This window comes from Vitis riparia, chromosome 16, assembly GCF_004353265.1.
Source record: "Vitis riparia cultivar Riparia Gloire de Montpellier isolate 1030 chromosome 16, EGFV_Vit.rip_1.0, whole genome shotgun sequence".
In the NCBI taxonomy this organism is placed as follows: Eukaryota; Viridiplantae; Streptophyta; class Magnoliopsida; order Vitales; family Vitaceae; genus Vitis; species Vitis riparia.
The window spans coordinates 17,686,089-17,699,069 of record NC_048446.1 but is presented as its reverse complement, the minus strand read 5'-3'; the positions used below and the strand labels follow the sequence as shown (position 1 = coordinate 17,699,069).

The window sequence follows — 12,981 nt, the reverse complement described above, 5'->3', positions numbered from 1 at the left end:
CTTGTTTTCTATTTTTAAGGGTAAAAAATTGTTTTTTGTTTTTAAAGATAAAAAATTGTTTTATGCCTTTTTATTTCAAAAGTATTTTTTTTTATTTTTTTTATAGAGAAAAAAAATCCCTTGTGAAAATAGTTACTAAAAAAGCCCTAATTTTCTTTTTTTCTTTTTTTCAAAGAATAAAAAACTATTTTTACAAACCAAATTTGAAATAGGCTAAATTTTCTAGAAAATTTATAGGAAGCAATAATGTTTAGGAAGTTGTCAAATTAAAAACTTTAGGCATTTTGGGGCAATTTCCACTAACAAGCCTTTAAGATATATTAAAAAAATAGCTTGAATGATTCTTTAATTGATGATTTAAAATCAAGGCAAAAATGGTTTTTATCATTGTTTTCAAAACATCATCTTTCATTGAATAAAAAAAGTTTTCAGTTCATGCTCGTATCCTCATAAATATATAATTTTATATTTTACTAAAATTAAAAGCAATTAAAAAATCTAATATATGTATAATAAAATTTAAAATCAATAATATTTATTTTTCATGTTTGATATTCTCAAATTATAAATATAAATATAAAGATATATATTGAAAATGAATAAAAAAAATTATAAAATTATATTATTTAATTTCATTTAGATATTAAGGCTATGTTTGGTTCCCGGAAAGTACAAAGGAAAGAAAAAAAATGCTAAGGAAAATGATTTTCTCATGTTTGGTTGTCCTATGAAAAATATCAAAGAAAATCAAATATAATTAAAACTAATTAAAAACTTATGTATTTTTAAATTATTTAATCTTTATATTGATGAGTTAAAATAAATAAAATGAGTTTGAAGTAATAAAAAAAAATAATTTATCAATTTTTAATCTATTTTTTTATTTTCCTTCACTTTTTCTTTCCTTCTACTTTTCCTTTGTATTTTCTTTCCCTCAAATTTTCCGGTAACCAAACATAGCCTAAATGTCATATTATTTTATAATTTTAAACAATATTAGGTTATTTTACTTTATAATCACCAACAAAACTAGCATATGGTCTAGTGGTTGCACCATCACTTTTCTAAACCTTTGCTCAATTTGGTCAATGGTTTAAGCTTCCACACCGTGACATTTGTGACTTTTTGGCATAAAATGCCATACCACATCGGAAACTTGTGCAGAAACAGACACCAAAAATTTGTCCACAAAATTTGTGGGCTAGGGATAATGTCAAGAAAATTCTAATTAGAAAATAGTGGTAGAGAAATTTGACTAATTCTTTTGGTGATTTCCCTTTTTCATGAAAAAACAAACACTAAAAGATTTTCCACAAAGTTTGTGGGCCGGGGATAAAGTAAAATAAAAAAATATCAATCAGAAAAACCAAATAGTGATAGGAAGGTTTGACTAATTCTCTTGACGATTTCCTATTTTTCATGAAAAAGATAAGCATAAAAAGGTTTTCCACAAAATTTATGGACTAGGGATAACGTCAAGAAAAATGCCAATTGGAAAAACTAAATAATGATAGAAAATCTTCAACTATTTGTTATTTTTTATGGAAAAATTGGCACCAAAACATTTTCCACAAAATTTGTGGGCTAGAGATAATGTCCACCAAAATATCAATTAGAAAAACTAAACAAGCTTGACTAAACACAATGAAATCCATGTCCAATGATTTTTTGTTTTTAATGAGAAGAGGGTGTTACTATTTTCAAAACAATTATTAGGAAGGATCGTTTGGTAAAGTCTACATCAGCTTTGACACTTCAAATATCGCGGGGTGGTTGATGTATCTAACAAGAATTAAAGAGTAAAAATGCTTGGTCAATTCCTTTAGCTTTTTGCCATAGAGAAACAGCCACTAAAAAATGAGTGATATTGTTTCCTAAAGAATTAATCAAAATGGCATAAAAGCATCAAATATGTGAGGATCGATTTTAAGTATTGTTAAAATGGAAACATCACATGAGACACTTGTACTAAAATTAATCTAGGTATACCTAGAATGTGTTTTTAAATTATTTAATTTTATAAAAAAAAAAGAGAAAATAAATAAAATAAATTTGAAATAATATATAAAAATCATTTATTAATATTAAATCTAATTTTTATTTTTTTCTTTTTTTCTACTTTTTCTTTACATTTCTTCCCAAATTTTCAAGTAATTAGTTTCCCACAGTTATAAAAAGAATTAATGGGATGGACTCTTTGGAGGTGTCAACTTTCAACATTCAATGTAGTGGGGTAGTTGATGTTGTCAACAAGGAGTGAAATAAGGGTTTTAAATCTTGGTAGTTGATGAGTAATGTCTTATTTAAATTTTCTTTCTCATTTTCTTTTAATAAATTAAGTATAACATAATTTTCTTTCTCATTCTCCCTACCAACCACTAGAAAAAATATTTAGATATAATCTTTCTTAATTATTGATATTTTTTAGAATTTTCTTTTAATTTCTTTTAAAAAAATATTAGATAAATAAATTCCAAAATAAATAAATACTTGATATACACGATTTATTAATTTCTAAAATAATTTGAAATTCAAAATGGATCCAATTAGTACTAAAGTTCATTATGAATATGTTTGTTAATTTTTTTCTTTACGCATCACTAATTTTGTGATTTCACTAGGCAAACAATTTTCAAATCTAACAAAATTGATGACATTGGATTCATTAAAAAGTTTAATAATTTTTAAAAATAATTTGAAACTCAAATAATGACGCAACTAATATAAGAAATTATAAACAAAAATTAATCCATAATAACACTTTTATTTCTCCTCTACATATAACTATATTTTTATGAATTTTCTTACTATAAAAATAGACTTCAAATAAAGAAAGATTTAATTTATTGGATTTGTTGATGAGTTTAATAATTTTTAAACTACTAAAAATTAATAAACCAAAACTAATATATGATATGTTGGACTTTACTCTTATTCTTATGTGCACAACTAAGCTTTCTAAATTTTCTTATTAAGTAAATAGGTTCTAAACAAGTGAAACTTGTTATTTTAAATTCTTTAATGAATCTTTAATTATTAGGAATTATTTGGATTTTAAAAATTGGCTCAATTAATTGTAAAGTAAAAAAGGTGTCAATGTAGAAACATTCAATATTGTAGGGTAGTTGATGTCTATAACAAGGATATACATATTCCTTCTATGGTTTCTTATTTTCATTGAAAAACAGGTACCAAAAAATTTTACACAATTTATGGGCCGGGGATAATGTCCAAATATACCAATTAAAAAAACTAAACATTAGAGATCTATGACTAATAATCTTTGTTTTTCATGAGAAGATGGGTGCAACTATATTTAAAAGCATTATTGGGAAGGATAGTCTAGAAAGGTATCCACGTTGAAATTTCAAACATTGTGGGGTCATTGATGTATCTAGTAAGGATTGAATGGTAGAATGTTTGACCAATTCTTTTAATGATTTATTTTTGTCATGAATGTTATTATTTTCAAAAGAATTAATTGGAATGACATAAAATCATATACATTGATGGTGATGGTCAATGTAAAAATGAGAAAAAAGTTTGGACGTCTAAATTGGTTTAGCATTTGTCTTACGTGATGGAGAAACACAATGACCAAAAAAACTAGCTTGGAAGACACGAGTCAAGATAGTTGAGTTGGGTTAGGGTAATTGTGTATTTAATTATCACTACAATATGCAACTTCAAAAACAAAGTAATAGCACACTCTCTCTCTCTTTCTCTCTCTAAGTTTATGATGTTGAGGGAAGAAAATCTTGTGGGAGTAGGGCTTCTAACAATCCTCCATGTGTGCTTCCTTTCTGTTTGCGTTGCTGATAAAAATCAGACCTTCAAATCTTCTTGCGGAGATATGAACATCAGTGACCCTTTCTATTTGGAAGATGATTATGCGCCTAACCTCGGTCATCATCACCTCTTGAAATTGATCTGTGAAAATAATCGTACTATGGTAAACCTGAATTTCAGCGGAAAATACCATGTTTCAGACATCAACTACAGTAGCCATACCATTCGGGTAGTGGATCCGGGCCTAAAGAAAAAGGGCATGGGAAACTGTTTCTCCTATCCTCTCTATTACTTGAGTGAATATCCAGATGGATATGACTTTCCTACAAATTCTATTTCTGTAGTTTTCATTACATGCCCATGGCTGATCACTGGTGACAAGATTTATAATAAGTATATTCCTATCATTCCATGCAACACGAATCGCAGCTCCCCTTTCTCGCAACCATACGCGTATGCAATAGTTGGAGATTTGGAGTTCGGAGATATTCCCGATTCATGCATCTTGGACGGGAATATCGTCACTCAGTCAAAGGCCGTTGCGGAGGGAAGACATTTATCAATGTCAGATTTGCAAGAAGAGCTACTCATGGGGTTTCAACTTTCATTTCTGCGTACCATCTGCACCAGAGAATGCCAAGTGAAAGGGCTATCCTGTGCTACGAATTTAATCAGCACTACTTTCATATGCTACAACGCCAGCGCTGTAGGTTGTTGGGATTTCGTCTGCTTGAAGCCAAAATGTGAGTAAGATTAGTATTGAAGCCTCGTAAAGGAGGCTTGGAGTTACGAATTAAATGTGATTCATGCATGATGAAAACTTTGAAGTCAATTTTGAAGTGCCCCATGAGTGAATAATGTGTATATATGAATATATGATCATGCAGGGATCCAGACATTGATTGACAGTCTGCTTCACTTAATTGGTAAGGCCTCCGAGTTTCTTATCTTTTTGTCCTTATTTCTCGATAATTTTCTTTTTGGTTTCAGTGATAATAATGGTGATATTTTCACTTATATCTTTCTTATTTTGAATTCAATATCCTCTCTTATTCACAGTCTACATAGTGGATCCCTCAAATTTTAAAATTGAAGGTGAGGCTTAGTAGTTTCGATTAGATAATTTGACTTAGAGCTCTCTCTTCATATTAACTCAATTACTTGAAATTCCTACTTTCGTTTCTTCTTCCAATTATAAAGAATTGTTTTGCATTCGATTATGCTTGCAAAAGCTCATATTACTTGCTTGATTCAATCATGTAGGACTTAAACAATATTATTGGAACTACTACTTTGACTATGACATTGAGGCCACTGGTAAGTTTGAGGGAGTTCCGTTACATTTTACCAACTTGATTTTGCATAGTCATCATCTTATATAATAAGGATGATTTGACGATTATAATTATAACTTAATTTAATTCATGTTCTTCTCTGAATTTAATTTCTGTTATTGTTAATTTTCTTATCAGGAGCCTGGATATTAAACAAGATTGGTGAGACTTCCCATTCCCAACTATTAATTCTTTGTGCAATAATATGTATAATGTAGTTTTTTTATATGAACACCTTAGAATTTTTTATCCAACCAAGACCTCATTTATAAAATCAAAAGCCAGAGGAATTAAAAATTATAATAATAATAATTGTTATTATTATTATTATTATTATTAGTAGTAGTAGCTTAGGGGATTTAGAATGCATATACTCTGATCTAAATTCAGTTTCAAGTCCACTTGTATACAAAAAAGTCAAAACAGTGGGATTGGAACTAAGGCCTCCAAATCCAAAGCCCCAATTTTTTCTTTACTACTGATCAGCATATTACTTCCATAGAGAGCCCCTAAGCAGCACAGTTCAAGACTCAATCCAATCTCAAAAAGTTTCACAACACCTTTATTTTTAGATTAATGAGCAAGGCAAATGCCTAATGGTTTACTTGGTGGATTTAATATTAATTGAATGCATATGATCATAAACATTTTCTAATATATTTCATATTTTTTGTGTTGCTTTATGCATGTGCAGCCATAATATACATTGGAGTACGAATTGTACTTGGGATGTTCATGTTTGCCTACTTAATCTACAAGTTTCGACGGAGACACTTATCATTAGATGATAATATTGAAGAATTCCTGCAAAATCACAAAAGTCTTCAACTCATAAAGTACTCTTATTATGATATAAAGAAGATGACCAACAGTTTCAAGAATAAATTAGGACAAGGAGGTTTTGGCTCTGTTTATAAAGGAAAGCTCAAGAGTGGTCGAGTTGTTGCAGTAAAAGTACTGGTTATGTCCAAAGCTGATGGGCAAGATTTTATCAATGAAGTGGCTACAATTGGAAGGATCCATCATATTAATGTGGTGAAACTTGTTGGATTTTGCATAGAAGGATCAAAATGGGCTCTTATATATGACTTCATGCCTAATGGATCTCTTGATAAGTTTATTTTTCCACAACATGAAAACAATACCCCCTTAAGTTGGGAGAGGTTGTATAATATTGCACTTGGAGTAGGGCGTGGGATTGAATACTTACATCAAGGTTGTGATATGAAAATTCTACATTTTGATATCAAACCACACAATATTCTTCTCGATGAAGACTTCACTCCAAAAGTTTCAGATTTTGGCCTTGCAAAGTTGTATTCAACAGATGAAAGTATTGTTTCTCTCACAAAAGCAAGAGGAACAATGGGATACATTGCTCCAGAATTGTTCTACAAAAACATTGGATGCATATCAAACAAGGCTGATGTTTATAGTTTTGGAATGTTGTTGATGGAAATGGTGGGTAAAAGGAAGAATTTGAATGCATTAGCAGATCACTCAAGTCAAATATACTTCCCATCATGGATCTATGATAAATTTGACCAAGGGGAGGACATTGAAATGGAAGATGCCACAGATAGTGAAAAAATATCTGTAAAAAAAATGGTGATAGCTGCATTATGGTGTATACAGATGAAGCCCACAGACCGTCCTTCCATGAGCAAAGCATTGAAGATGCTAGAAGGTGAGATTGAACTCTTGCAAATGCCTCCTAAGCCTGCTCTATATTATGATGTATTGAATGTAGAGGATCAGGTGAGCAATCAAGTAGGAGTACCAGTTTCATCACTTAATGCCATGGATACAATCACCTTAACCGGAAGGTAGTGCCACATTGTATCTATTTGCATGCTTTGTCCCTTGATAATGTTTTCTTGGCTTAGATGTAAGGATCGTTGCTTTTCATGTATCAAATGTATTTGTCCTAAAGCACTGGCTTGGTTCCTAGAAGGTCTCCATACATGAGTAGTCTTCTCCAAGGCCTTTGAAATTCTTAAATAAAGTTTTGTTTCCTTTCAAGCAAGTTTCGTTCATTTTTTAATATTCTGAAGTAAAAATATTTGTGGTCGCAGAGTAGTGATTAAAGACTAGTGACAAACCATATTACAATCATCTTGATTCATGGAGCTGAAATTTTATTTCAATATATAGAATTTAACATTTTTTTTCAGCAAGTGCTGTATTAGAGCTAAAAATTCATAGGTAGCAGCTTCGCAAACTGTACTACCAAGTGTAGCAGCTTCGACTACCACTAGGTAGCATGCTTCCTACAAACAAAGTTCAGTTCCATATGGGGGTTGGTTTGGCATATCCCTATTTAATGGTAAGTTAGCACTCTGGTGGCAACAAAATGGAGAGAAAAGGAAAAGTAGACAATGTCCTTGGCAAAACTTAGGTGGGCTTAAGTGAAGGGTTAGGTGAAGGGTCTATCAATCCCTCATGGGGCTTAGCTTAGGTGGGCTTAATCAAACACAAAAAAAATTGAACTATCCAAAAGTGCTGGTCTAATCTAAAAGTGTAGGCCCAAGCGTACAAACACAAAAATAAACTGCCCAAAAGTCTAGGTTCACTCCGAAAATATAGGCCCAGCCCAGCTGTACAAACACAAAAATAGACTACCCAAAAACGTAGGTCTAATCCAAAAATATTAGCCTAACTACGCAAACACAAAAGTACGATTCAACCCAAGGAGCTACCTTATTCATTAAAAGAATTTTGGTAATATGGTCGTTGAATTTACGAATTACATTTTTGTGAAAATTAAAATTTTTTATTTTGTAAATATTAAAAAAGTTGAAAAATAATAAAAATAATTTTTATTTAATATTATATATAATTGAAACAGGGTGAGATGAAATAAAGTCATATCTAAACCCATCTTGTGCCTAACCTGGGATTAAAAAAAATTTCAAACATGTCCTACACTCATTTACATTTATCGAAAATTCATCCTATTAGGGGCTAAATAAAATGGGTACTCAAAAAAATCCACTGCATTACCATTTCTTAGTCAATCAATTATGGTACAAACCCTTGGTTACATTATTTTTTTTCCTTCATTACATAAGAAGCGCTATTTCCTAAACAACAAAAAAACTAATGAAATTTATTTATTTTCAAATATTTTGCTTTTTTTTTTTTTTTGTCAACTCTTTGTTTAATCATCCAAATTTCTATAAAATTATAAATGGATCAATGATTATATGTGAATAACTAAGTTTATTTATCTCCAAAAAATTTTATTTATTTTTAAAATTTTTAATGTTTACTCATTTTCAGTTGTTTTTTTTTTAATTTTTTGGTTCACATCCTCCCAAAATAAACCTCTACAAATAAATTAATTGCAACATTCACACTACTTTTTATATTTCATGTATATAGAATAATGGTAAAAAAATATAAATTTTTTAAAATAAACCCAGAAAAAACAATAAAAATAGAACAACATGAGAAAGAAATAAAAAATAAATTAATTTACATTAAAAAAAAAAAACTATTAGAAAAAGATAGAAGAGGGGGAACAAAAAAAACTAAAAAGGTGTCTTTAATACACAACTTCTTGATAAAATACTAAAATCATGTCTTCATCACAACTTCATAATACTTTACTAATAATGTAATGAAATCATGTCTTCAAGGCTTTGGGACGAGTTGGGTCCCAAGTAATTATCATTCCCACTCTAACAAAAACATTTAAACAAGGTGAGGCGGGTTCCACCCCATGTAATTTCTTTCAATTTTCAATTTTTTTAAACAATTAATTTTAACTTCTTTTTTTTATTATTAAAAATACATATTATAAATAAATAAAATATTATAATTTTTTTATAACTTGTGTTATTGAAAAATAATGTGTTAAAAATTGGAACATAAAAAATTAAATTAAATTATTTTTTAAAATTAGCTATATATAATCGGGGAATAGAGGGATAAGGTAATGCCTCAAATCTCAAATCTACTCTTAACATATTTATTTTAGTTTCAAATTCATTTCATTAAGGGCAAGGTAGAGTGGGTACCTTAAAAAATTTGTTTCATTATCATCCCTTTTCAATACATTACTTCATAATGATATACTAAAATTGTGTCTTGAAAACATGATTTTAAGACAAAGAACTATGTGACCTTTTTTTATTTTTTAAACTTATGTGATACAAAATGTCATAATTTTATCAATAATTAAACTATCTATTTTTTACAAATGATTCTTTTAATTTATCAAAAATCAAGGCAAACAGTCACTTTTGAAAAAGAACTTTTTTTCAAGGGGCTTTGAAAAAAAAAAAAAACATTTTAAAAATATTTATTAAAATGTAATACTTTTGAAACTATTCGCAAATCAATTGCATAATTAAGGAATTGAATTGAAATTTTAAAATTATTTTAAAAAAAATCATATTTAATTTTTTTTAAAAGATAATTGCAAACTCACATTTTTCAAGTACGCCCCCACTCGAAACAACGAGACTCTCTTTTTTTATTTGTGAAAATTTGATTTTTTTTAAAAAAAATTAAAGTTGCCGCTTATTTTAATTTATTTTTAAAAGGAAAAACAAAATGAGAAAAAAAAACTCTATCTGACTCATTTTTTGAAAAAAGACATATTTACAAAAACTAAATCTAAATTTGAGGGTTGCGTTACCTATTTGGTTTCTAGTAAGCGAATTGAGGGAATTATGATAATTAATTAATTAATTATGGCTTGTATACCTACGATTTCTAGTAAGTGAATTGAGAGAATTATGGTAATTAATTAATTAATCATGAATAGCAAGATTAATAACACAAATCAATATACAAAAAAATAATCATAAAAATAAATTATAATAGTATACAAGGTAAATGACAAGATAATTAATCAAATTGATTTATTAATCGAATTAAAAAAAGAATATTTTAAATTAAAAACAATTTCAAATGAATGGTTTCAATTTATTTATTTATAAAAATGTTTCAATTCATTTCCAATAAATGGTTTAATTCAATTTTATTTGTGTTCAATTTTCAAAAAAAGTATCAAAAAAATTATTACAAAATTTTCAATTTTGCAATAAAAAGATTTTTACTTTTACCAGAAAAATAATGAAATTTTAAAACTTTATTTACAAAAGTATTTCAATTTGATTTTATTTACAAAGGAATTAATTTCTTTACAAACTTTATTTACAAAAATATTTTCAACCCAACTTGATCAAGAAAAATGATTTCTATAACTTCAATTTGCAAAAGACTCTCATCCTAATCTCATAAAAAAATTTATTTAAAATCTCTATTTATAAAAAAATACTTTTAATCTCATTCTAATTCTAATGAAGGAAACATAATTTATTTAAAAATCACTTTTTGGGACAATTTTTATTTACAAAACAATTTTTTAGACAAATTTTATTAAACAAAATAAATTTCCAAACAATAGTTGGTAAAAATAATTTTTTGAATTTTATTAAAAATAATTTTCTGGATTTTCCTAAAAACATTTTTTTTTGAATTTTTATAGAAAAAAAAAACTTTCTTTTATTAAATTTTTTTTTTCTAAACTATTGTTTTTATTAAAACGTAATTGCTAATTATTCGTTTTATTAAAACAAAATTTTTAAGTTATCAACTATTCAATTCTGCATACACCTGTATACATAAAAATATTTACATGAACTAATAGAAATGAAATTAAATAGAAATAAGGAAATAAAATACGTACCTAGACAAACCTACAACAAGCTCAATGCCCCATTTACAACTTTCGTAAACCTCATTTTCTTCTATAAAATTTGATTCTCCACATGTAAATATACAGAGCCCAAAATAATTATTCAAGCTCAAGTTCAAATTTCAAATTGGTCCAATAAATTTTACCAATAAAAATAGATCCAAATTAATTAATATACCCAACAAAAATATCTTTCATATCAATATCCTTATCCAATAACCACGCAATTTAGTCAAGCCCGAAATATCATAAAACAAAATAAATTTAATTCAACCTAAATTTAATACCACATAATCCAAACCTAATTTAATATGCGAATCCAAATAAAAAATCCAATTATTACTAAATCCAAATAAAACATACATTAACAAACAATACCCGAATCAAAATACAAGGTTTAAAATATATCCAAATTATTTAAACTTAACCCAAAGCTTAGAAATAATATCCCCGGTAAATGCAAACCCAAAAATAATATAAATTAGCTCAAACAAACAATCTTAATAATCAATAATAAATTACTGTAAAAATTAAATAGAAATAATAAAATAAATAAAATAAAAAAATAAACTTACATAAATTTGAAGAAAACGGGGAAATGTGAGATGGGTGGAAGGGGGGTTGCCAGCCGGCAGTTACGTCACCGGGCGGCAGTGGTGTCGACGGTGCTACAGGCGGCGGTGAGATTGGATGGGTTTTTGGGTGAGGGAAGAAATGGGTGTGGGGAAGAGGAAAAGAAGAAACAAAAGAAAAAAAAAAAAAAGAGAGGGAAAATGAAGAGGGGAAAGGGGTGTGGTCCTGTGCCAGTCTGAGCTGGGGATGGGGAGAGAGGGTAGGGGAGGAAAATGGAAAGGAAGACAAAAAAAAGTAAAAAAAAAAATAGGTGGAGAAAAAGAAAATGAAAAGGAAGGATAGAGGGGTAGGGGTGGGAGTGGAGAGAAAGTTGTACCGGAAAGAGAGATGAGAAAAGAAAAAAATAATAAAAATCGAAATAACTTAAAAAGGTGTGGGTGGATAAAAAAATTCAGATATAATTGATATTTAAATTTAAGGATAAAATTGAACTTAAAATTAAATATAAAAATAAATTTTAGACAAATTTTAAGGTTTATAATCATTTTTAATTAATGTTATAAATTCAAAAATTGTTTTAAAAATGTCATGCTTTAATAAATAGTTTTAAGAAAAAATTCAGTGAAATTTGTCCTCAAAGCCTCCTATCAGGGCTCATGCCTACATGGAGCATGAAATGACACCCTTCAAACCCATATATATGTGCTTCATAAAAATTAAAATAAAAAGTAAAAAAAAATAAAATAAAACAAAACAAAAATTGGAAAGCAAAAGCAAAAACATTTTTTTTTCAAATCATGTTACCGAGGATAAGGTAATAAAATTAACAAGCTATTTAAGCCATCCAATAATATGTTGATTGTTTATAGCCTAAAAACTGTTAAAAAAGTAAAAATAAATAAATAAATAAAAATATTTCCAAATCTTATTATATGATTTATCCCAAGTCAAAAACTACTTTGAAACTTTGAAAACTCTGTAATTTTAAATTATAAAAAAGTTACATATTTAAAAAAAAAAAAAACTTTTTCAATGTAATCTGTAGTATGCATAGTCGGTATGTTAGATTTAATTATTTTCAAGCAATATGTATTGTTTACCAAAGGTTTAGGTTCTATTTGTGACTATTTTAAAAAATAGTTATTAAGTATATTTTTTTAAAACCGTTCTATAATGTTTTATACGATAAAAGTCCATTTTAAAACTTAAAATATTTTTAACATATTTTTAATGTTTTTAAATATGTTTTAAAAATAATTTGTATATTTGATATTTTATTTTTAATTATTTTATATGTTTATATAATTATTTTTTAAAATAGTTTTCAAAAAATAACTAAAAATAATTAAAAAGATGTGATGTGAAAAATGTTATTTACCTTTAACTTGAATATTTAATATATTTTTTTTAATATTGTATCATTTATATCTTTTAATCCCAATTTTAATATTTGATTTCCACTTTCGTACTTTTAAGTATAATTTTTATGTCAACCTAAAAAGTTTTCATCATACTGAGGTATTGGCGCTCTCCACTTGCGATACTTTGAAATAGTACAATCGTCAAACCGCATGA

General features: G+C 27.7%; 1 protein-coding gene across 1 annotated transcript; it reads left to right on the top strand.

Moving 5' to 3' along the window:
- The first annotated feature begins 3,718 nt into the window (after positions 1 to 3,718).
- Positions 3,719 to 7,145, top strand: LOC117933699 (rust resistance kinase Lr10-like). The gene is made up of 3 exons (XM_034855190.1): positions 3,719 to 4,532; positions 4,677 to 4,715; positions 5,818 to 7,145. Exons 1-3 carry the CDS (start codon positions 3,737 to 3,739, stop codon positions 6,951 to 6,953), a joined length of 1,971 nt encoding a protein of 656 aa, XP_034711081.1. The 5' UTR covers positions 3,719 to 3,736; the 3' UTR covers positions 6,954 to 7,145.
- Positions 7,146 to 12,981: the final 5,836 nt, after the last annotated feature.

Coding starts and splice junctions, on each gene's coding strand:
- LOC117933699 (XM_034855190.1), top strand. CDS start 3,737: ATGATGTTGAGGGAAGAAAATCTTGTGGGAGTAGGGCTTCTAACAATC. Junction 4,533..4,676: donor CGTCTGCTTGAAGCCAAAAT/GTGAGTAAGATT, acceptor ATGATCATGCAG/GGATCCAGACATTGATTGAC. Junction 4,716..5,817: donor CAGTCTGCTTCACTTAATTG/GTAAGGCCTCCG, acceptor ATGCATGTGCAG/CCATAATATACATTGGAGTA.